This window comes from Antedon bifida, chromosome 6 (assembly GCF_963402885.1).
Source record: "Antedon bifida chromosome 6, ecAntBifi1.1, whole genome shotgun sequence".
Lineage (NCBI taxonomy): Eukaryota > Metazoa > Echinodermata > Crinoidea > Comatulida > Antedonidae > Antedon > Antedon bifida.
The window spans coordinates 21,853,082-21,880,300 of NC_136231.1; the positions used below are offsets into that span (position 1 = coordinate 21,853,082).

General features: G+C 31.5%; 1 protein-coding gene across 2 annotated transcripts; it reads right to left on the minus strand.

The window, feature by feature from the left end:
* Nucleotides 1-319: 319 nt before the first annotated feature.
* Nucleotides 320-27,117, minus strand: LOC144844641 (coiled-coil domain-containing protein 112-like). Of its 2 annotated transcripts, none has more exons than XM_078701644.1 (13): nucleotides 27,089-27,117; nucleotides 26,316-26,416; nucleotides 25,959-26,080; nucleotides 19,625-19,714; nucleotides 18,073-18,148; nucleotides 16,892-17,087; nucleotides 15,967-16,053; nucleotides 13,929-14,078; nucleotides 13,444-13,578; nucleotides 12,618-12,713; nucleotides 1,431-1,676; nucleotides 1,117-1,235; nucleotides 320-600 (listed from the first exon to the last, which is right to left on the minus strand). In XM_078701644.1, exons 1-13 carry the CDS (start codon nucleotides 27,107-27,109, stop codon nucleotides 570-572), a joined length of 1,470 nt encoding a protein of 489 aa, XP_078557770.1. In that variant the 5' UTR covers nucleotides 27,110-27,117; the 3' UTR covers nucleotides 320-569. The 2 variants fall into 2 exon arrangements, with proteins under 2 accessions (XP_078557770.1, XP_078557771.1); XM_078701645.1 differs by lacking the exon at nucleotides 27,089-27,117 and adding an exon at nucleotides 27,040-27,055.
* Nucleotides 27,118-27,219: the final 102 nt, after the last annotated feature.

Genomic DNA, 27,219 nt, shown 5'->3' on the forward strand with positions numbered 1-27,219 from the left:
TAATGTAAAATCTGTGAAATAGTATACATATAAAAACCTTGAAAATATTGAGAAAGTGGTGTAGATTTTCAATAAATATGACGACCCAGTTATGCAATCACTCTAGAAAATGTATAAAAATGAGTAACCTTTCCTTAACATTTGTACATGTGACCTGGTTCATGGTCTGTATATAAAAGTTAAAATAATTTGCTTTTGGAAGGGGGGGGGGGGGGGGCGGTGGTTCGTGTTAGTGGTGTGGATAATTAATTAATATCTATAATACGTCAGCCTCATTAGAAATTATGTTACAAATAAATACACCAGAATGACTTAAAAATTAAAAATAGATTATGAATTTATGAATAGTACAATAGCAAAAAATAATTTAAAAAAAATATAGATGGCACAGTAAATGCAGAAAAAAAATGTTAAATAGTTTATGGATGGTGAGTAATGTATGCTGATAATACAAACTGGCGAATATGTGCAGTAATATTGACACTCAGTCACGCAATTCCTCAGTTATTTGATTTTCTCGTAGAAGTACTGCTTAAAATAAGTAATGACATCACTTGCAATACGAATTATCATAATCCACTTCTCCAAGATGGTACAGCTCTAAAATAAAGAATCAATAATTACCTAGCATTTCTATCATGTTATAAGGAGTAGTCAAATGGGACCTTTGTTCACTTTAGCACAATAATAATAATTTTCTTATCTTTATAATTTCATATTATTAGATCAGTATTGATGTTCTTTTGTTAGTAAACTGAATTACACACAACGTATTTAAATATATATAAAATGACTTTAATGCTTATGCCAATAATCTCTCCTTACTACTCGATAGTAAACAGACAAAGGAAAAGAGCAAAATAGTGGAAGCATCATATAGCATGAGTTCTTATTGGTTTAACATTTTTTCCCATCACAAAAATTAGATGAATGTAAATTTCAAAGTTAAATTTAATTTCATTTAAATATAGTCTAATATGTCAAATGATGTAAACTTTAGAATGTTTAATATCCGCCAGTATAAAAATGAGAATACACATAAATAATTCAATCGCAATCTTTTCTTAGAGTGCACTTGCTTTAAACTGTATAGCAATTTAAATATGATATAACAACCTGTGAGGTATGTGAAGGACCTGTGCATTGCCTGATGGTCCAGAATCCTTGGTACGCTCCTTCCATCCCTTGGTCATGCGGTAGAGACGTGTGGGGTCCCTTTCAACATTAACTGCAACCTGAAAGGAAGGAAAATTATGACTAGAGTTAGGAGTAACCAGATTATTGATAGATTTACAACAAGTCTCAAGTTATTGTTTTTTTTACAGCACTACCAGCAGGCTTTTAAATTCCAGCTCAAGTATCAGTATAATACGCCATGTGTGTCAAAATATAAGCTGAATCAAAATGTGATAAATATGTAAATTCCTTACTGTTTCTTTTAACCTATGTAACCTCTCTTCTTTTTCTTTGGCTGCTATCTGTTTTTGTTTATCCTTAATTATTTTCTTGTTAATGTTATCTTGGTCACGCTCTTGAAATCGTTGTATCTCTAACTGACCAAAACGTCTCTTTTCAGCTTGTTCTCTTTCTTTTTGTAATTCATTTTCAACATTCTGTTGTTCTTCCATTTCGCGTTTACTTTGAATATAAGATTCCACCTTAGATCTTACTTGAATCTATAAGTAAGTCACAAGATGTTATGTAATTCCACTAAATTTTTCAATTTTTGATAATTATGATTACCGTAATAACTGTGTGAATAAATTACCATAAATTTCTTTGCAGCAGAAACAAGAAAAATTGATTTACTAAAAGGTTAAATGGCAGCGTGAAAATAACGCTTAAAAATACCCATTGGGGGATAGGACGCCATTTGACAGTTATAGCTGTGCATTTTTTAGCTGCAACGCAAAATAATGGTTTTTTTATTGACCGCCATTGAGCTTAAGCCAACTGAATTGACTTTCTCTGCGCATTTCATTTTGGGTAACAATATCCGTCGACTACCACCCGTCCATTTGAACAGTTATTTGGGAGCAAAAATTAGCAGAAATGCAGTCAATATAAAAATTATATTTGAAATTTTGTTTTTTAAACGGTATACCGCAGAAACAGACCCAATAATAAGATGCTGAACTTTATGAAACATTAACCAAAAAAATCAATATTATTGATTTGGTGAAATTGTAAAAATATGAATTTACCTCTCTACCAACATACTAATTAACAGATTAATTATTTTAGTAATTGATTAATAAATTTATTATTTTTCAGAATGAAGAGTTTGAAATATGGAAGGTGGAGGGGGGGGGGGGGGGGGGAGTCTTCAGATTTCATATAACTTTGCCAAAAGCAATTGAAAGTGCATCACTCTTCTTTCCTTAACTAAGTAAAGTTTTAAGTAAGTAAAGGGAATCAGTAATTAAAAAAGCATCATATTGGTTGAGACCATGGTCTGATTCTAAAGCGATAAGCCCTTTTCTGGACTCTTTTGCTAGCCTTACAATTGGAACAAGAGAAAACGCCATGTAAAAGTGATGCAACATATTCTAGAACTGGTCTTATAGTACAGTATACACAGTGATTAAGTCAGCACATATTGGCACATTACATTACATATAAAAACGTCTGGAGGCTCTAGAAACAATATCCTCTGTATTAAGATCTCACTTAAGATTAGTTTGAATAATAACCCCCAGTAATCACATATGATAATAAGAACTGATCCATTTCATAACTTAAGTTAGGCATAGTCATTTCAGGAGTTTTTTGCTTTAGAAAATGTATATTTAGAAAATGTATATTTATGTATCTTTATACAATTCAGCAAAATAGCCAATAGACAAACAAAAAAAAGGAGGAACAAACCACTAAGCACCTTCCACCTACAGCATATAAATAATGTTCATTTTTTGAAGCAGTGGGCCTAGAATTAGATTAACAGCAAGTGACCTTTTAAAAAATCACCAATAACACCACATAAAGATCATATTTTATTCATAGGGTTGAGATTTTGAGCTGCAGTCAACAAAAAGTACATTGTGCTTCAGTCTTATTTGTTTTATGTATTTGTCCTGTCATTGTCATGTCTTTCATGTTATACAGTATAGTTCTTTATGATAAATATGTTTGTGTTTTTATAAGTGCAGCCACATTAACGAGCATTGTTCTTTTGGTTTTTCTTTCATATTTAAAATTCTAATCCATATTATTTAATCACATGCAATTTGAATATAATGTAAATAAGTGCATTAAAACTGCTAAAAACTGTTTATTTTTAAAAATATAATTTTTATACCCATCGATCGAAAAAATGCAAATGCAAGGTGGCCAACTAGTAGACCCAAGTCAATGGCGGTATATTAAATAAATTTTTGTTTGCATTGTAGCCAAGAGTTGCACAGCAATCAGGTGGGTGTTTTTTACTGTTGTGAGAATGCATCCTGAAGTATCCTGTTTCTGCTGCTGCCAAGAAATTATGGTTAATTTATTTACAGGGCTATAATTAATCCTTATTTTTCACAGCAGAAACTGCATGTCCATTGTTTTGTTTAGGAAATGTCTACACACACAAGGGACATTAGTAATACAATTGTTTCAGAGCATGTGACCTTCAGCTTTCATTAGGCCTACTTTTCCCCAAGGCATTGATAAGCTGTCAGGATTACTATGAGATAATATATGTGATGTGTTCCTGCCTGCTGCAAAATCAATGGGTCAGCATTGATGAAAATGTCATCATTACCCAATTAAAATAATAGACTCCTTTGTTTTCTAGTGTACCCTTTTTCTATATGTATTCGTCTTTTACCAATATTCTATCAGTACCTGATAATGATCTATGGTAGAAAGTACTCGTATAATAAATATTTTATTTTGAGGCAGAAACAAGAAATTTGTCTGTTTTATTAAAATAAACATAGTCTATTTACATTGATATTATTTACAGGCATAGAAGAAATTCTAAACCACCTGGACACATACTGAATATTATTAATGAATTACTTTAGTTTTTGTTTCTCTTCTAATGTGTAATTCCCAGGTTTCATTTATAGTCTAGGACCTGGGTCAGATTTGTATGCATTTAATTTAGGAGAGAATATCTCAACTGTTATAGGATAATTTGACCCCAAGGAACAACATGGGATATGTGCCAAATTTGCTATCCGGGGCGAACATGCCCAAAACTGGGGTCAAAGGTTAAAAATGTGTGGTTCTTATATCTCGACAACCACTTGTCGTACAGATTTGGTTTTGGTGACAAATTGTTCAGAATATACATATTTATATTCGGTCTAACACAACTTTTAGCGAAAAAATGACCGGAAATGCTTTTACTGACCTTTGACCCAAAAATGACCAAAAAACACATTTTCGGGTTAAATTATTCTTTAAAATGCAAATGGACAAACTGTATGGTATCAAATGAAAGCATACATAATGTGCTACCCACTGCTACCCAACTTGTATTGAAAATATTTAATTATGAAGCTAATTGTGTGGAAAATGTGCATATTTTGATTAATTTTATAGAAAAAATGAATATTTGGTAGCGTAATTGTTATGTTTATTTATATAATATTAAATAATTTAAGTATTTGGAAAAACTATTTGGTATCAAATGAAAGCCCATAAAATATTCTATCCATTTCTACCCAACTTGTATTAAAAATCTGTATTTATGATGCTAATTTTGTTAAAAATGTGCATATTTTATTATTTTTTTACAAAAATGAGTATATTAAATAGTGTAAATTTATTTTGGTTTATTTATAATATTAAATAATTCAAATGTTCTTTTGGTGTCAAATTGTTCAGAATATACATTTATATTCAGTCTAACACAACTTTTAGCGAAAAAATGGCCGGAAATGCTTCTACTGACCTTTGACCCCAAAATGACCAAAAACACATTTTCGGGTTAAATTATTCTTTAAAATGCAAATGGACAAACTGTATGGTATCAAATAAAAGCATACACAATATGCTACCCATTGCTATCAAACTTGTATTGAAAAATTTTAATTATGAAGCTAATTGTATGGAAAATGTGCATATTTTTATTACTTTTATAGAAAAAATGAATATTTGGTAGCGTAATTGTTATGTTTATTTATATAATATTAAATAATTTAAGTGTTTGGAAAAACTATTTGGTATCAAATGAAAGCCCATAAAATATTCTATCCATTGCTACCCAACTTGTATTAAAAATCTGTAATTATGATGCTAAGTTTGTTAAAAATGTGCATATTTTATAATTTTTTTACAAAAATGAGTATATTAAATAGTGGAAATTTATTTTGGTTTATTTATAATATTAAATAATTCAAGTGTTTGGAATATCTTGGTAAATTTACCAAGAATTTTTATTGTTTTATCACTTTTAGATATTAATTATGTTGTATTTTTTTATATCTAGGCTAAGGGTAGTCTAGATCAAATTATCCTATAACAGTTGAGATATTCTCTCCTAAATTAAATTCATACAAATCTGACCCAGGTCCTAGACTATATGACATTAATTTTAACTAAAAATATGATTCATATTGGGTGTTAATTTGTCCAATATGGTACATTTATTGGTGGACATCTTGTATTTGACACCCTTAAGCTTTTTTAGAAAAATTGCAACATCTTTTTTTTTTTATTTTACAACTTAGAGAAACTAAATCAGCTGGAATTTTGCTTTTAACAAAAAATGACACACACTTGAATTATTTAATATTATAAATAAACCAAAATAAATTTCCACTATTAGTAGAGTAGAACTAATTAAAAAAAGGGGCCAACCTCAAAAAAATTGCAACAAAAGGTTTTTCAACGGATTTTGGTAGTATTGGGTGTACTAAATAACAGAAAAAAAGTCTCAAGAATTTCGACCACCGGAAAGTGTTTTTTTTCAAGATGGCCGCCAAAATAGATAAAAAGTTAAAATGTCCATACCTCCTAAACTACTTGGTCTATTGATATGATTTTGGTACCAAAATACTCATAACATACATATTTATATTTGCCCTAATAGAACATTTTGGCCAAAAATGACCGGAAATGCTATTTCTTGCATGTTTGACCTTTGACCTTGATATGTTGTATCTTGGTAAAAACTGACCGTAGAGAAACAAATTGTGGCTCAAATTGTTCAGAATGTACATATTTACATTTATTGTAATGAGAAATTTTGTCAAAAAATGGTTGGAAGTAAAGGTTATTGACCTTTAACCTTTATCTAGGTAGAATTTCCATATCTCGGCAACTATGTGTGGTAGAGATTTAAAATTGGGCTCTAAATACTGAGAATATACTTATTTATATTTACTCTAATGAAACAGTCTGACAAAAAATGACCAGAAACGACATTTGTGACCATTGACCTTGATATGCTATATTTCGATAATGACTGACTGAGATACACCATTTATGGCTCAATTTGTTCAGAATATAATTATTTTTATTTCGTATAATGGTCTAATCTACCCATGGAATTAAGAGCTTTCCTGGGAATCCAGTAACTGTAATATTTATAAAGACTTTTAGAATATCAGTTCAAGTTCAAATTGTTCAGAACATACTGTATACATTCTTAATAATAATAGTGAATAAAAAACCGAAAAGTAAAAACAAAAACAAATATAATAACTTTTAAAATACGGTATAGCAGCAGTTGATTGGATATTGTGCATGTATTTAGTACGGCATCCTAAACAACTGTTTCAACCTCGTCTTCATCATCGTCATCAATCTCTCTGTCTACGTTGTTCCATTCTTCTAGTTGACACACTCCACAAACTGAAGTACATGCCAATCCAGCATCTACAACTGCAACGTACAGTTTTACATCCAGTTACAATGGATGATTTTCAAAAGTTCTTCTGAAGCAGCAGTTTCAATCGTCATTATTGGCACAAATGTTTTATTACAAACTTTCCATTCCCACTTGGTAGCATCCATGGTATTATCCTTCTTTATCCATTGCATGATTTGATAGTATACTTTAAGACTGTGACATTTTGTAGCAGATGAGGTTGGTGGTAGTAGTTGTTGAGGTTTGATAAATGATTTACCCTCAGCAACTTTCTTACTAAACAGCTTGCATCTGTAGCTATTTAGGGAATCCAGTGACTTGGCTCCAAAAAGAATAGACATGGCCTTTAATCCAAACTCCTCGATAGTTTGAAGTTCCTGATGCGGTTGAGTGAAAATATCGGCACACATCAGTGTCATATTCTGGGTTACTTTCTATGTAAATACAACAAACCGAGAAGTGTACTTCAGATCAGACAAAGGAAAAGATGGGCCTACTAGAGTGATTAATGTAACCAGATTGAAATCTGTTTTAGGATATAAAATGTGAAATGCATTACCCATAGTGCATGCATTCACTGGTTGTGATTCGACGTCTAGGATTTTAGGAATCAGCAAGAAAGCGGCATTTAATCAATTGATTGAAAGTAACCCAGAATATAACATGTGTGCCGATATTTTCACTCAACCGCATCACAAACTTTAAACTATCGAGGAGTTTGGACTGAAGGCCATGTCTATTCTTTTTGGAACCAAGTCACTGGATTCCCTGTAGCTACAGCTGCAAGCTGTTTAATAAGAAAGTTGTTGAGGATAAATCATTTATCAAACCTAGCCTCAACAACTACCACCAACCTCATCTGCTACAAAATGTCACAGTCAAATCATGCAATGGATATAGAAAGATAATACCATGGATGCTACCAAGTGGGGATGGAAAGTTTGTAATAAAACATTTGTGCCAATAATGACGATTGAAACTGCTGCTCCAGAAGAACTTTGAAAATCATCCATTGTAACTGTACTACTGGGTGTATGTTGCAGTTGTAGACGCTATGGATTGGAACAGTTGTTTAGGATGCCGTACTAAATACACATGCACAATATCTAATCAATTGCTGCTACACCGTAATTAGAAATTTAAAAGTTATTATTATATTTGTTTTTGTTTTTACTTTTCGGTTTTTTATTCACTATTATTATTAAGAATGTATACAGTATGTTCTGAACAATTTGAACTTGAACTCATATTCTAAAAGTCTTTATAAATATTACAGTTACTTGATTCCAGGAAAGCTCTCTATTTCATGGGTAGATTAGACCATTATACGAAATAAAAATAATTATATTCTGAACAAATTGAGCCATAAATGGTGTATCTCAGTCAGTCATTATCGAAATATAGCAAATCAAGGTCAATGGTCAAAAATGTCGTTTCTGGTCATTTTTTGTCAAACTGTTTTATTAGAGTAAATATAAATAAGTATATTCTCAGTATTTAGAGCCCAATTTTAAATCTCTACCACACATAGTTGCCGAGATATGGAAATTCTACATAGATAAAGTTAAAGGTCAATAACCTTTACTTCCAACCATTTTTTGACAAAATGTCTCATTACAATAAATGTAAATATGTACATTCTGAACAATTTGAGCCATCATTTGTTTCCCTACGGTCAGTTGTTACCAAGATACAACATATTAAGGTCAAAGGTCAAATTGTCAGAAATGGTATTTCCGGTCATTTTTGGCCAAAATGTTCTATTATAGCGAATATAAATATGTATGTTCTGAGTATGTTGGTACAAAAATTATATCAATAGACCAAGTAGTTTAGGAGGTATGGCCATGTTCACTTTTTATATATTTTGGCGGCCATCTTGAAAAAAACCACTTTCCGGTGGTCGAAATTCTTGAGACTTTTTTTCTGTTATTTAGTACACCCAATACTACCAAAATCCGTTGAAAAAGCTTTTGTTGCAATTTTTTTGAGGTGAAACCTTATTTCTACTCTACTATATTTAATATACTCATTTTTGTAAAAAAAATTATAAAATATGCACATTTTTAACAAAATTAGCATCATAATTACAGATTTTTAATACAAGTTTGGTAGCAATGGATAGAATATTTTATAGGCTTTCATTTGATACCAAATAGTTTTTCCAAACACTTTAATATTATATAAATAAACATAACAATTACGCTACCAAATATTCATTTTTTCTATAAAGTAATCAAAATATGCACATTTTCCATACAATTAGCTTCATAATTAAAAATTTCAATACAAGTTCGGAAGCAATGGGTAGCATATTGTGTATGCTTTCATTTGATACCATACAGTTTGTCCATTGCCATTTTAAAGAATAATTTAACCAGAAAATGTGTTTTTGGTCATTTTGGGGTCAAAGGTCATTAGATGCATTTCCGGTCATTTTTTCGCTAAAAGTTGTGTTAGACTGAATATAAATATGTATATTCCGAACAATTTGACACCAAAAGAACATTTGAATTATTTAATATTACTAGAGGGTGAGCTCGCTTCGCTCGCTCCCCCTCTAGAAAGTGTAGACGATGGTTCTCGGAATGTTCTTCTTTTACGTTTTCTGTCGGTTACCATTATTGAAAATGCTTGACATTCGTAAAACTAAACTATTCTGTTTCACAGTGTCTTAGATGATTAATAACATTTTAAAGTATAGTCTTTATTATTTGGTAGGGCCCTTATAGGGCGGAGGTGGGGAGGCGGAGTTCATTTGACTCGAGGGAGGGGCTTATTCGAGGGATATATGTTACATTTTTTAGTTTTAATAATATGGTAACATTTATAATCAAATGAAATCCTCTATCTAATAGATATGAAAAGTGGTAAAAAAGTATAACAAATGCTTGGTAAATTGTAGATAACAGTGCGAAGAATTCTACTACAAATAGTATAATTGTGTTATTATCTAACTGCCGTGACAGAGTGGGCCATTTCGGCCCAAGAAAGAAGACATTACGGCTTGCAACATGGGCAGACATCTCGGTCCTAACAGGACACAGATAGCCTACAGTTATTCCTGCCAGCTTACTTAATAAAACTCAGCTATCGGAATTTCACTCGATTAATGTCTTATCATCAAATCTCCCTATGTAATTTTATAATACTATTCCCCACAATATATTCCGATTCTTTATGGCGTATATTTAATTTGATCTTTATTAATTTGCAGTATAATTACTGTATCTTTCACACGCGCGGTCCGTTTCTAAAATAAACAAAAAACTAAAATGGCTATGACTAATGGCCAACTTTTAAGCTCCAGTCCTACTATAGTATCTGTTTTTTTCTTCTGTCTTTCAAAGGGACACTGTATTGATTGATGGAAAGTGCCTGTTTCCAGTCACCTTTAGGGTCAAATCTATTATTTTAACTGCTCCCTTGTGTATAAAAGAGAGAAAATAGTTGAAACCAAGTTGCTGCAGTGAACTTATCATAAACCCGGAAATAACTTGACCGCCAAGAATTGAAATTGAGTAGAAAATCTACTGTTGAAATCATAAATGTTGTTAAAAAACTCTTTATAATATCTTGCTAAGATAGAAATATGGAAAAATAGCGTCGAACTGCACATTAATGTTATCAAATCTACGTTTCGCGGTACATCTGAGATAGATAAGGTAGGTATCCAAGGCGGAGATTTGTACCGAAGTTTTTGCATTGTGCTCGCCTATGTCAGAATTAACCATAATTTATATATAGATAAATAAACCAAAATAAATTTACACTATTTAATATACTCATTTTTGTAAAAAAATAATAAAATATGCACATTTTTAACAAAATTAGCATCATAATTACAGATTTTTAATACAAGTTGGGTAGCAATGGATAGAATGTTTTATGGGCTTTCATTTGATACCAAATAGTTTTTCCAAACACTTAAATTATTTAATATTATATAAATAAACATAACAATTATGCTACCAAATATTCATTTTTTCTATAAAAGTAATCAAAATATGCACATTTTCCATACAATTAGCTTCATAGTTAAATATTTTCAATACAAGTTGGGTAGCAGTGGGTAGCACATTATGTATGCTTTCATTTGATACCATACAGTTTGTCCATTGGCATTTTAAAGAATAATTTAACCCGAAAATGTGTTTTTTGGTCATTTTTGGGTCAAAGGTCAGTAAAAGCATTTCCGGTCATTTTTTTGCTAAAAGTTGTGTTAGACCGAATATAAATATTTATATTCTGAACAATTTGACACCAAAACCAAATCTGTACGACAAGTGGTTGTCGAGATATAAGAACCACACATTTTTAACCTTTGACCCCGGTTTTGGGCATGTTCGCCCTGGATATCAAATTTGGCACATATCCCATGTTGTTCCTTGGGGTCAAATTATCCTATAACAGTTGAGATAATCTCTCCTAAATTAAATGCATACAAATCTGACCCAGGTCCTAGACTATTAGGAATACTGTCAAATAACTATAAGTCAATCATAGTCTTTTAATTTAACTTGTTTTATTATATTATTGTTTTTGTTATATTTACGTGTTTAATGCAATACTTTGTAATTTTTATATTTTTTATTTTAAATTATAAAAGGATCCCAATGGAAATAAGCTAATAAGCTTTTTGGGCTATCCTGGAAAATCTTTTATAATATAAATGTATTATTTTGTAATGTCACTATTTTATGTTATCACTTTGTATGTGTTTTTTATGATGATTTTCCTAATAAATTCAAATCAAATCAAATCAATATTTTGAGAACATTACATAAGCAATCAGGAAATGTTGACAATACACTGTATGATTTCTATGGCAAAGCTGAATTGACTAAACAAGATAAAAATATGGTTGATATGATTATCACAGTTCAATAGTTTGATTGACCAAATATAAATTAAATTTTGTGATGCTCAGATTTTGTTGTTGAAATCCATGATTCAATAACTATTTTATTCATTCTATTTTAATTCGTTAATCATGTAACCTTTAAATAGTTAGTTATATGCTGTTAACAGTTTGCCATCAATCTTATATTTATTTATTTGTTCGACATTACTTCTGTTCTGTTGTATTTTTTATTTTGAAGGATGCCCCTTTGTATTAAAGTGTGCCAAAGATGTAAAAGTGTAAATCCAAATAAATAAACATGGTATTAATAATACTATAATAAACCTCTGCAATAATAAAACACATCTGCTGGAAGCCAATGTGTATAAAAAGTACAAGTTACATACATACAGTATTTGCGAATGCTGCAATAATGTTCACGTTTTATTGTGTTTATATGCCTAATTGCATTTCATCTTGGAATGGATGTATTTAACTCCATTTCCATACATCCTAATTGGGCAGGATGTTTCTGTCTGATATTTTGACTATTGTCCTTCATTCAATGTATGTTTTCAATTATGTATCATTGATGATGAAGAGATTGTACCTAGTTGACCTTGCCATTTACTTGGGCAGTGTGTAAATGTAGCAATGACATCATTATTGACCATTCAGAAAGTAGAGGATTTGTAATTGGTAAATGAGAAGTGTGTAATTGAGAAGGTTGACTGTATAATCATGGCAGAATTATCTAAATGGGCCTTCATGGTATACTATATAATGAAACAGGTTATATATGATATTAACCAATTGTTTTAAACAAAATATAAAATCAACAGATTATTACAAGGATAAATAGATGGGAATTAAAAATTAATTAAATACCTGCATGAAATTAATAAAAAAAAAAGTTTGTGGTTAAAATGTTGCTATATGATCAAGAATGGGGAAACTATACCCATGTACCTGTCTGAAGCGTTCTTTTTCCCTTTCTTTATCCCTCTTCATTTCCTGTTGCAGTTTTGTCTCTTCTTCCACAGCCTTTTCTAATTCCTTTTGAGCCTAAAGTTAGGAAAATATACATGAATACAGACGATACAATGTATGCGGTTTGGATGTTCTTCCTCACTATATTCTATGTTTTTGGTGGTTCCTAGGCCACAATGACCGACAACACATCAATGCATAGGTCAAATCAAACAGATCGAGATATGCCTTTGTTGCAAATGCTATTCATATAATTAATTCACGTCACCATCGATAAAATGTTATGTTATACAAGACTATGTAAACAATGAAACTTTATAAAATGTTTTTATATTTTTAATATTTTAAACGTTTTTAACATTTTTAGCCTATTTGAATTTTAGCAATTTATAAATTGTAAGGTTTTAGGAACATTCTAATGGTTTGAATCCTTTTAAAGCTGTTTTTAATCCTTTTAAAGCTGTTTTAAACTATTTTAATCTCCTGAATCCTATTCAATTTTAATTTAATACCTTGTCATTTTTACACCGTGTTTCATAACTTATATTTTTTTGTGCAATTATGTGTGTGTACATAATATATTTTATTGTATATCTATTAGAAGAATTTCTGTTGTTATTTTATGATTATGATGGACAAATAAAGCATTTCAGTATTCAGTATTCAGTAAATCAATAGCTCCCTATTAGTATTACATTTCCAAGGCATTTGGCAAACTGGATTCAGGAAATTGGTTGGTTGGATATAATATTAGTAGTGAAACAAAATATTTTGACTGTAATAAGAAAATACAGAATTTGCCTACCTTCCAGGCATTTAGCCGCCTTTGTTTTTCCCTACGTTCTTCTTCAAGTTTTTTCAATCGAACTTGCTCCTTTTTTGCCTTCTCTTCTATGCTTCCCACATCATCTTCAAGTGTTAAAATTTCATCTCGTTTTACCTGAAAATAAACGTGTAAAACGATAAATTTTATCTGGATACAAGTTACACGTAGATTACGCAGCCAAATAAATAATAGTTTCATATCCACTCCTTCACCAAATTGTTTAGCCACATGAGTTTTATTACTATGACATACTATGTAAGAACACTGTTATGGTGTAGTGATGTAGGCTAATCTTGTAACATTTTACAGTAAAAATTATAGTGTTAAGGAATCATAACTTTTAATTTGTAAAGAGTAACTTGTCCTCCAAAAATATGCAATGATATTTTTGTTGGGAAAATTATAGGCCTACTGTAGATAAAGTTTTACAGTTTTGGAGCGCCTTCTAGTCATTTAATTTATACCTGCTTTTGTGATCTCCATTTTTCTATAGCCTGTTTTTTCTCCTCTAATAATTTGTTGTACTGCTGATACCAAGTTTCATGTTGTACTATATCTGTAATGGATCGTATAGGTAACTCATTGACTGCAACATCCATGAATGCTGGTTTTCCCTGTAAAATAATTTAGGTTTTTGGGAGATTACTTTAGAAAATACTGAAAAACAAATGTACAATTCTGTAGATTATTAACAGTATTAATATCTATAAAATATCAAGTAATTCTACAGCAGTACACGTCTATAAATGTAATACTGTATCTATGTTGTGCTTGTGTACACATGCATTCAATTTGAACAAGTCTAATGGTAGGAAGTTACTTTAAAAGATTCCAGATTTGAATCTTGATTGGGACACTGTTTGAATCTTTTTTGAAGCACATATATAATCAATTTTCAATATATCACTGGGCGGTTGGAATTATTTATTTATTATTATTATTTATAGGCTGTACATACATAATTTAACTTTGATTGAAATTCAACCCACAATAGTGATTAATTATGAACAATACTTAAAGCCCCCTTCCCTACGTTTTTTAGATCTAATTTAAGATCACAAACTATATTTAATGTAAAAATAATACTATATGGTCCTATTGCGATAACTTTTTTCGTCTTTAAACGGTTAAAAATGTGAAAAATAAGTCGATTCTAATAATTATAGCGGCCCGCTATAAATCCCAAAATGCATTGCGCGCGGATTGATATTTTTGTTTTTCACCTGTAATTCGCCCACTTTTCGATCGATCGTGAGGCCAAAACAAATGGAAGACTCCTAACTTTTCAGCGAAAATACCGGGTTTTCCCCAATTTGTATCAACGGAGTCTGGCAAAAATAGAAAGACAATTAATGCAGCAACTATACAACGTCAGGCTTGGTATATAGCTAGCGTACGATGTTCGTACTTTACCGATGTTTACCAGCTAGGCCTACAAAACTAAGCCTAGCTAGGCTAGGCCTAAGACCGTCCACGAGAGGTCGATCGCCGCAAGCTACTTAGGTAGTGCATTGTTTCTCACTTTTTATCATAATTTACCATAAAACGTACATTTAAGACAAGGAATGACATGGTTTAATGTTTTTAAAGTGATATATATGTATTATTTTCCAAAAAACGTCCAAAATTGCAGGGAAGGGGTCTTTAAGTCATGATTAAATACACCAGAACCAATGCATACACCCCCACATCCCCCTCCAAACACACACATTAATATACAACAAATACTATGAAAAATAAAATAGCATTCACATTTAAAATGTACTGTAGTTGGTAACAGCTAGTAGGTAATGGCCTGAGGCACATTATGAAGAGTTTTATCACTAATGCAGCAGCATACCTTACTATAAGAGTATGAAAGTTCAAGGTGCCAGATTAGACACTCTGATGTTTATGAAAGTGTTGACCTTCATTTCAATAAATAAAAATTGGAACTGACCAGGAACCATTTATTACTGTACTAGATTGCAAATGGCAAGTGAGTGCAGAAACAGAATTTATTTAGGCAGCATATCCAGCCTAATTTTTAAAGATAAACAGGGGGAGTGGGGGTGGTGGGGTTCGAAATCTGTTGAATAATAACTTGGCTATGGTTCCTATTATTACTATATTCTGTGCGGAGATAAAGTTGGCAGAAACCAAATACAAATTCATACATCATTGAAAATATACTACGATATGAATTTATTAAGATACTTTATAAACCCACTGCGTTGTATTTTTTATGCTGCAACATACATTTTAATATTTATGTATATTATATGAACATCATAAAAAATATTGAATAGATGGAAAAGCATATATAAAATAATAAATAATAACTGGCATTGTACTAATAGTGTAGCAAATGCATGAACTAATGCCTACTACACAATCAACACAAAGCATAATTGCAAATTTGATAAGGTCAAAAAAAGTGGGTTTTTTATTGAGAGTTACTTTAATCAATAGAGCTTAGAATAGTAACACAATCTTACCATCACAGTATTATAACCAACTTACTTTGAAAGTACTACGGATTTTAAGAAATGTTTGATGATCATATTCATCCCATCCTCCTCGATTACCTCCATTTTGTTGGAGAAATTTCTACATATTAAATGAAAGATAAATATCAAAGGCATGCAATTTTGAATATATTAAATGTTCAAATTGTGAGTCACTATACTGTATTTACTGTATTGTTTCTAATAAACGCCCCGCCCCTAATAAACGCCCCCTCTGAGATTTTTCCATATTGTAATGAGTGCTCAAATAGAATTGCATGTGTATCCTTAGATTGTTTTAAAGGGTATTATATTTATTTCACCCACTAGCGATGGACTTATTGCTGGTCAAATAACTAGCAAACGGGATATGGCCTAGATATAGCTTGCACATTAATTGGTTTTCAACAAATAATTAATGTTTTAAATCAGCCTGTTTAGGTAATTTTGGGTGTTAAAATGTACCTCCAATAAATTCTCCACCACCCTTTTTGAAAAAATGCAGCGCCCCCGGGGCGTTTATTAGAAACAATACGGTATTTGAATAAATGCCTACCTCGAATAAACGCCCGCCAAAGAACATCATTTTGAATAAACGCTCCCTTGAATAAATGCCCCAGGGCCTTTATATATTTCCTCTAATAAACACCCCACCACATGCCATAAACACAATATTGTATTAAAATACAGTTGTAGTAGAATTCATTGATTGACATGATCTAAAACTTACCAAGCAATTTTATAAAGTTTTTACTGTAATTGTATCTTATAAATTCTCTATATTAATTATGTTGTTGTTTAAGATGGGGCGCAGAAGGCACAAACAATACAGTAGGCTGGGACATGGTTTCTTTATTTATAATTAACTAGCAAAGGTTTGTAAGTTGATAAAAAAAGTATTTCTAGCCCTGGTTAATAAACAAATATCAAGCATTAACAACCTCAAATGTTATGACTTCTGTGGGGTAGTTGTGAGCAGTAGTAGTAGTGGATGACCTCTGTTTATGTTTAGCTGATGTGCTAGGTTTTGTCTTTGCAATTGGAACACTTGTTATTTTTGACCAGGCTTCAAATCTCTTCTCAAGTGCTATTACTTCCTGGCAACAAATCTTCTCATCCCGAATCAGTTCTTCATAACTGGTAAATTAAATAATGGAGAATTGCAGATTTATATAGTTAGTTATAAAATATTATCATTAAAAGTTACCAACCTGGGAGATCCTAATTGTGTGACAGACTCTACTTGTTGTACTGTTGTATAGACTCTTGTGGGGTGGACACATTTGGCACTTTTCGATTGTTTCATAATATTTTGACAATATCAATTAAAATTGCAGCATCGTTTTCACCCATCCTTCTGCACGCACACGACTTACTAGAGAGAGGGCCGGCTGGAACAACAACGTATTTTTCATTAAAATCACTTTAAAAATGCGGGACCCGCACGATAGTTGGTTACTATGATTCATCAAAAATATAGGCTCCTCATTTAACGAATATAAACATACTAATTTCAGCTGTGTCTAGTAAAACTGTACTTTACTAGAATTTTATACTGAACTGAACAAGATAAATAATTATTCAAATGGCAAAGATACATTATTAGCCTGCCTAATATTATCAATTATTAAGTAACACTAACTGTACACAGACAGTGGCATTATCAAATAATTAAAAAAACACAGAAAAGTTTAAACATAAAATCACCTCCACTGTTAAAAAGGATTCATTTTCATGTTACATCACCAGATTAGAAACCGATACAAATAAAACAAAGCTATAAGTTTAAAGAAAAGCAAAGTTGGCATGATATTGATCTAAATTATTTAATTCGAATAAACACTTTACTCGCTATTATTTTTTCTGATTGCATTATTCTCTAGTTTTTCCAAAAACAAGTAACTAATGATGTACTTTCATAACATAACCAAGATGTTTTTAGCTGTAAGTAATGTTGCCAAAAAAAAAAAGGTCCAAACAAAAAATTCTTAGAATAGCTTAAAAAATTCTATTCCTATTGACTTTCAGAAAAATCGAAATACTGTCACAAAAGCATCTTGAGTTTTTTATCTTCAATATGGGCCGAATTACAAGTGTTTAATTCATTTTTATTTTTACTTACACTGTTTTCTGGTTTTCTTTGAAAGTGTTCATGTGAGTCTCAATGTCTTCCATCATAATTTTTAGTTTTTCAACAACTAAAAATAGTATAAACAATTGATTACATTACTGTGAACATTTGATAAAAAGTATGTATATTAAAAGGAGGTTGTCATAGTATATGAAAAAACCATTTGTTAGAAAGGATGTTGATCGAATTAACTTGGGTGAATACAAAAAAAAAAGAGATTTAGGGCTAGGTTTATGTGCAAGGAATGTTCGTATTGGCATTAGTTATACATTTTAAACTAAAAGCAAGGGAAAAAACCTAGCCTAATTAATAAGTAACAGACAATTAGCACCATCTATCACTAGTGTTAAAAGACATTATATCGAATTACTGTATGTGAAATGCTTCACCCATATATGAATGTGGGTGTTCGTGTACATACATATTTATTGTTGGTTTTATATTATTATATATATATGTATGTCTACTTTTTCAACTTTTAAAACTTTATTTCATGGTTTTCTTTGCGATAATATATATATTTTTCTTTAAAGGGTTTTACGACTACAATTACTTGTCTTTGTAAGATCCCTGGAATATTGTAACAATGTAAATATTTATATATTGCTGAATAAATGTGGATGATGATGATGACTTGGAGATGAGGAGGATGAAATGGAGAAAATATTTTTGGGAATCTTGGTAACTATAAACTGAATTTAATGGACAATAACAAAAAAAAGATGATTCATAATAATATAAAAAAAGGAGTTATAGTCAACTCGAAATTGCACTTCCTCAACAGGATATTCTCTAAAAAGCATAATTTTCTTTAATCCATACATTATACTAGGAAGTTTTCGGCAGAATATGTACCCTCTAATGGTTAATCTCACCATTAAATAATACTATGTATGCATATGAGCATAGCGGTGCAAACAGTTATTAGTAACAACTATAACATACAATTTCTTTTAGATTTTGATTCTGTGCTTAATAAATGCAAAATACATATTCTGTGCATAATTCACTACTTGTATCTAAAACATCATAACCCGATGGGAGACTTTTTATGAAAGTGCATTGATGGTGATTTGGAACTGAAATATTCATTTTTACAGATTGACTTTTAATAAAAATATTATTATGCTCTTAATTCTGCAAAATTTGTAATAAATTCATACATGATTGTAACGTTTCAATATCCCTTGCTTTGATGATAATTAAAATAAAGTTGTAATTGATGGTTTTGCATAAATTAAACTTTAGGCATGCGCACACAATTTGTTACCATATGCAGAATTTGCACATAGTATAAAGTTTACATGTTCTGCCAAAAAGTCTCTATAATATTTAAAACATTCTGAATGAAAACTTTGTAAAACAAGATATACTTTAGGTACAGTATGCACACATCATTTTGTTACCAGAATTTGCACATTGAATATATAAAGTTTAAATATTCCACCAAAAAAACTCTATTATTTAAAACATTCTGATGAATAAAAACTTGGAACAAGATAATTTGGGTAAATCTCCAGGTGTCTGATTAGTTTGAACTTACATTCAGGAGATGGTTTAACATTCTGTAACTCCTTTTGAAAACGACTTACAGCTCCTCTCATTCTATCCAGGTGTTGCTTCAATTTGATTTCTTTAAAAACAAAAATTAAATGCAAACATACTGTGCAAGAAATGTGATCATCAAACAAGGTTTTTGAGAATAATATATATGTATTTTTATTAGTATAATAAGATGAAATACACTATTACTTAAATTACACTTAATGACATCCTTAAGACACCAAAATCGATTATTGTGTTTCGGGCTAATGCTAAAAAATATTTAATTTCTTTATATAATGATTAATATGATGCCGTACTGCTGTTTGCTTTATTTTTTATTGATTTATTGTGTCAATTACTTTATTTTGTTTACTTGTTAATTATATTATTTTAGTTTGATAAGGGTCTTATACGTGACAAGAATAATTTATTCTTCTAGTAATGTATAGACCGTCCTTAATATGATATTTAAATAAAATTAACCATTAATCGAAAAAAATAACAAAATTAGGCACTTTGATAATTATTATAGGCTTATTACAAAATATGATGATGAAATGGAAACAAATTTATGATTAATATATAACACTATCAATTAATGTATCTAACTAACTCTAACTCTCATTAATTAGTCCCTCCTGTTTACATAAATAAAAGTCAATTGGTGATAGGCCTATTCTTAACTTTGACCTCCCCGCGACCTGAATGTGTGAGGTTAGAAGATGGCCGTTTCAAAGAAGAATTATCATTCTAATAACATAGCTAAGGTGAATTTGAGGGTTGCCCAGCATGAATGGCTCCATGGTTTAGGAGCAGATACAGCGCATAGAGGGTCCAACGCCTCAGCTATTATAAAAGCCATTGCTAAACAAATTGGCTCACATGGGCTCAAAGTATCAAGTCTTTCTATTATAGGTTTTATGCCTAGACAATAGGGAGGTTTCGCAACCTTACGAATACGATAACGAAAACGGATACGTCATACATTTGTGAAACTTTTGAGCTGATCCCCATTTCATATTCGTAAGGCGTATTCGTGTTGACGAATATCACCAGTCATATTCGTAACTACAAAACGAGTATAGTTTTTGATCTATTTTGCACATTTTGCATTTGAATCAGGAATGATTCATGATTATAATATAATTATAGATTTATTGAAAGTAATTTACTAAAGTAATTTACTAAAATGCCAAGTCAATTTTGATAAATAGCAGTTTTTAAAGTCCTCACTCGCTTTGATGTTTACGCTAGGCCTAGGCAGCCAAGCACCAAGCAACACGTACCTGCGCTTCGCTCAAATTTACCGCAGTCATATTTTGGACGCGCCTCAATATTTCGTTGCCATGCGAAACAGATTTATTTATGGCTTACGAAAACGAATACGTGTGCGTTACGTATCCGTTTTCGTTATCGTATTCGTAAGATTGCGAAACCTCTCTATTACTGTAAGTCACTGGTAAAACCTTTTAAAGGCCAAGTACGGGCAAAACATTTCTATTGATCATACATTCCAATAATTATCTATCTACTGTTTTCCCTATGTTTCATAATTTTTGGGATTCTATTTGTGTTACACCAGCTTGTTGAAAATAAGCACTTTCTTATCAGTGGGGGGGGGGGGGGGGTTGTTGAAATTACACAGTAAAATCTCTATTCTTTTGTACACAAATGTTGGAAATAGAGAGGCATTTTTAAAAACTATGAAAAATAAACGGTGTGATAAAAATGACTAAATATATGTAATATAACTTGAATTTTACATTTCTAGTATTTTATTTTCATGCTATAGCAAAAATTATCCACTGTATATCAACCATCTTTTTTCACCTTCTAGGGAGTCACCAGACATGTCATTACATTAGATATACCTAACTACTGAAAAAAAGTCTTCCTGGTTTTTATAGCAGAATTTTTGCCAAATTTTGTATTTGACCATTTTAAGGGAAATTCATGTTTTTTCGTCTTGATTTCTATTACAAATATTTGATTTATGTACAATTAACCAGATATTATATTTAAAATTCATGCCTGTACCTGAGCTTTAAGATTATTAGACTATACTTTCTTATCCACTACTGGTAGGGAGGAATTTTAATGAATAGTTAATTAATTTATTGAGCTTAGTTCCTATAGGATGCAACCCAAGGACGATTGCACAACAACACTGCAAGTTATTTGATTAATCTCAATTGCTTCAGTTTGGATGATCCAGCGCTTGTGATTGGCCAAATGACTTGTGTTGTGTATAGGTCATTGCATTACCATAATCATGTAAGAGAGCATCTGATTAGGGTAAACAGCAAAACTGTTTTAATGAATATTTAATTAATTTATTGAGCTTAGAAAACCAATAGAAAAGTACTAAATTTGTGCTAATAATTTCATCGATCATCTACCATCAGCATCGATATAACCTGGAGACTCAGATACTATACAGAGAGTCACCTACCGTATAGGAAATTCCAGATTTATCATCATATTATCATAGTTGAAAAATATAATTTTTATACTAATAGTTGTTTTCCTCTTTTATATTAATGATGACTCTTTATATACCTTCTTTATTTATGTTCAAAAGGTACTGTACTCACAAAACAGTGTATGAATTTCAATGGAAATTTTTAATATGGATTTTTAGTCGCGTACAAACGTGACTCTACAGCTCACTATGTTGGTCGGTTGGTCAGTCGGTCGGTAAACACTAACTCAAATTTGCGCACACAACTTCAGCCATGTATATGGCCTTGTTGTATTTCAGGTTTTAATTTTCTATTGCGTATTGTATTGATGTGTTTTATTGTTCATTGATTTTTGTGTACAACCCATATATTTTTGCTTTTTGTATTGATTTTCCATATCGAAATAAATAGGACTTGGTTTAAAATATAGTCTTTGATGTGTAATTGTGTAAATAAAAATGATAAAAAGAACTTGTTTCAGAGTTTATTTAAATGTTTTTATAAAATTTATTATTGAGTATTTTAAGAGTTTAAAGATGAGGGTTAAAAAAAAATAATGAATCCTAAAATCCAAATATGATCATCATCAGGAGAGACATGTCTGAACAAAATAGTCACCACCAAAATTGTGTTGATCAGTTTCCTTCAGGGGAAATCAGGTCAGACAGACCTGTTCCTTGTACATGTTGCAATGCATGGTAATAAATTAGATGTTTTGACCTTAAGTTAATTTTCATGTCATGTTACTAATTAAGATCCTGTTTCTACTGTGAAAAAATAAACATAAAATAATTACCCAAATGGTGCAGAAACACAAAACATTGTCAATATCTGTTATATGGCAGCGAGAAAATAACTGTGTTAAACCGACACTATTTAACCAGTTGGAAACTTGTAGGTGCAATATGCAAAATAAAGGTTATTTGATTGACCTTGATTCAACTACACTGTAGCAACATTTGATCACTAGAGTAATGCTAACGATTTCAGTTGGCGAGAAATTGAGCAGAAATGCATTTGATATTAACATTACATTTTAATTATATTTCGATTTAAACGGTTTATTCGGTGATACGCAGCTAAAACAGAACCTATGGGCCTGTATATGCTGCAAATATATACCCGATTAATAACTGTGTGAATATATAGAAGAAACAAGCTCTAAAGAACCTAACCTCTTTAAATGTATTGTGTTTAGTTGACATTCAAGCCAAGTTAGTTCTGAATCTTAGCCGGTAGCAATATCGGTGGTATCTCACAAGTAAATATGTTAATGTTTAGCATCCCTGACCATAGTGAAATGTGTTCAAATATGAACTTTCCTTTACCATAATCTCCAGTAGGTAAGTAATACTATATAGTATTTTCATGCTATTTGGTTTATTCCCATAACAACCTGAAACAAATTAAAGACCCCTTCCCTACGTTTTTTAGATCTAATTTAAGGTCACAAATTATATTTAATGTAAAAATAAATATTATATGGTCCTATTGAGATAACTTTTTTGTCTTTAAACGATTAAAAATGTTAAAAATAAGTTGATTTTAGTAATTTTAGCGGCCTGCTATAAATCCCAAAATGCATTGCGCATGGATTGATATTTTTGTTTTCTTCTGTAATTCACCCACTTTTCGATAGATCGAGGCCAAAACAAATGAAAGACTCCTAACTTTTCAGCGAAAATATCGGGTTTTCCCCAATTTGTATCAACAGAGTCTGGAAAAAATAGGAACACAATTAATGCAACTATAATTAAACAATTATACAACGTCAGGCTAGGTATATAACTAGCGTACGATGTTCGTACTTTACCGATGTTTACCAGCTAGGCCTACAAAACTAAGCCTAGCTAGGCCTAAGACCGTCCACGAGAGGTCATTCGCCGCGAGCTACTTAGGTAGTGCATTGTTTCTCACTTTTTATCATAATTTACCATAAAACGTATTTAAGACAAGGAATGACCTGGTTTAATGTTTTTAAAGTAATATATATGTATTATTTTAACAAAACGTCACAAATTGTAGGGAAGGGGTCTTTAAGTATAACCCTCAAGTATTATTTTCCATAAAAAAGTTATTACTTAGGTGGTGCTTAGCCAACCTTATCATGAATGTATTGTATCACATGTCACATCTTGCTCCACAAGATAATTTTCAATGTGTAGGATACCATTTTCTTTTAAAACTGTTTATATTGTTTAGTAGGGCTACTGTATGTTGAACACCAACTAAATTCAGAGGAAACAACTGTGTGTGTATTGTGGTTAAAATATTGATATTAAACTAGATTGTCCTTTGACACAAGCACATCCACAGCTTAGCAAGACACCATGGAGGTGAAAGAACATCCAATATGGCTGCATAATCAGATGCCAGTGTCATTGCCCCTAGCATCTATCACCACAAGTAATTAATTGACATGCTTGTATGGTTCACTGCACTCTAGCACATACAGTAGAGTAATATTATATAATACTGTATTATAATTTTATATATTATCATAAATATATTAAAGCCTTGATATTAACAAAGGAATAATGTTCAATATTACATAAAGATAATTTAAAATTCAATATTTTTTGCAAATAAATCCCACACTCAACTAATAAACTGATTTTTATTAGGTGTCATCATTTATATTGACATATTATAGTTACCTCCGCCTTCTGTATGTTATATGATAATGTTGTAGTAACCACCCTCCACCCTGTACGTATACTGCGTAGAGGCGACAGTTTTTATCTGAAACCAAACATTTAGCCACAATGTTCTATGACCCAACATATTGATTTTGAAGGGGCAGGGTCGAAGGTCAAGTTTACATACACAAAAAAGTAATTCCTTATATTGACAACCTACAGATCACGTTTAATTTTTATTTGATTCTTTCCTATGATCCATCATCTATGCTATAGTTACATTTTGAAGGGAAAGAATTCACGTTAGGGTTAGGGGGGTGGGGGCGCTATCAGCAGGATCTGAACCAGTTTCAACCATCACCGCTGTCTAGGATAGGAAAACTTGCACAATCACTTGAGGGCAGCAGTCAATTCAACTGGATTGAAACATTTTATTTGTTAAAGGGGTAAACCAGTGGGCACATTTTCGAACTCTGATTGACTGTTGAATGACTGTACGATCTTCTCCGGAAAATTCTGATTATAAATCTGAAATTCCCTTGCTCACATGTCTTTGCAATGACTTTTTATTTTGGACTCGAATTGGGGTCAACCAGCGGGCAAATTTGCGAACTCTTATTGACTGTTCAAAAAAAAATGAATGACTGTACGAGCTTTCCTGGAAAATTCTGATTACAAATCTAACATTCCATTGCCCCTGTCTTCGCAATGACTTTCCTTTGGACTTAAATAAGAGAAATCGAAAACATGCTTAGGATTTTTCAAAATATCTAAAACAGTGTACACCATTGGTGTATAGAGACTAGGAGCATGTGGCTAGTGTGTTGGAAGTTGGACTTCTGATTGCTTGATTTGGGAGTCCAATGTTGCATTGGCTGTGTCCTCTCTCCACCCAGGTGTACAAATGGGTACCTGGATAGGTCAAAACACCAACTGCGCTGATTACTGTCTGTAAACATTATGGCAGTACAGTATGTTTTCATACGTGTTTGATAAAAACTAACCGGTCAGGGTAATAATGCGAAAGCTTCATTTGAACATAGAATTTGCGCTATATAAATGAATACATTATTACAATATGTGAGCTCTTGATATAAATGTCAAAAGCTTTTATAAAATGTATCAATAAAAATAAATGCACTATAAAATATATCTGCTGGTCAACTAACAAAAAAATTTTATTATGTTGCAGATTAGATGGTATATTGATATTTCCATAGAAATGACTTACTCTCTGCTTTCCTCTCTGTGTTCAGTTTAAGTTCCATTTCTTCTAATGGGCAAAACTCTTTCCTGAAATCGTTTCGTTTGTTATATAATTGAGTGTTCTTCTCGCGATCTATTGCTGTAATCCTGTATTTAATTCAAGAAAATAAAATAAGGTTTCAATTTCATTAAAGTATTGAGCTTTCTAAACCAACTGAAAGTTCATTAGAGAAAGAAGGAGAAAATCATACAATTAGCTGTGGTTACTATATTCAATGTAATACTTCAATTTCATACTTCATTCTTGGACATCTCTCTAAAAACTCTCCAGCTCAAGTATTTCTTGAATAATAGGGCATTAGCTTTAAAATCAATGTCTTACTTGTGTGTTAACTGTTCAAGTTCCTTGAGAACTTCAATTTTTTTGGTCTTATCCGATTTGGATTTGACGGCCCATGAGGTGCCCTTGTCTACAGACATATTCTAAAGAAAACAAGATTCAAGCAAGTAATGCACTTGTCAAATTTGTATGACCCACTATACAACCCCCGCGAGAGGTGCGTCATGGGTGCGTCATTTACAAATAATTACTGACAGTGACACAGGGGTGTGTTAAAAAACCTAGAAGGTACGTCACATCAATGAATGATGGTGTGTCTGTCACTTTACCACTAAAAATATCATAAACAACATGGTCACAGTGCGTCAAAATGGGTGCGTGGGTTTTTATTGTTGTGATAAAAGACATGAGGTGAGTCTGTAAAAAAAAAGTCATGTTCCGTAAAGAAGATGGTGAAATGAAAAAGGTGGAACCGGTGGGGGTATATCCTATCCGGGGACTAACTAGCATTGTGGCAGAATTATTGGCCTAGGCCTAGCCTACTACTACTAGCTAGCTAGGCCTACTAGAAGGGCCTCCTCCTAGCCTACCTAGGCCTAGCTAGCTAGCTAGCCTAGGCCTAGGCCCCTAGCTAGTAGTAGTAGGCTAGCCTACTAATAAGGTAGGGCATAGGCTAGGCCTAACTAACTATACTTTATACTACAATAATCCATGTATTATTAAACATTAGGATTAAGCCTTTTCTTTCTTTCTTTTAAGTCATAACCTGCCATGGCATGATGTGTAAAAATACAACAACAAAAAGTGTTTTTTACCTTCTTCGCGGACGTCGCCATTTTGCTCTTTTATCACAGAAATTCTAAAATAATGTTTTTATAAAATATATTAGCTATAAATAAAATTATATTCTGTTCTTATTTTATCCTCTAAAAATGTTTTTATGACT

Excerpts from the sequence above, each read along its gene's own strand:
- LOC144844641 (XM_078701644.1), bottom strand. The coding sequence starts at position 27,109 with ATGGCGACGTCCGCGAAGAAG. Across the intron at positions 26,417-27,088 it reads TGGCGACGTCCGCGAAGAAG|AATATGTCTGTAGACAAGGG; the intron begins GTAAAAAACACT and ends TGTTTTCTTTAG. Across the intron at positions 18,149-19,624 it reads TGTTAAACCATCTCCTGAAT|TTGTTGAAAAACTAAAAATT; the intron begins GTAAGTTCAAAC and ends TACTATTTTTAG.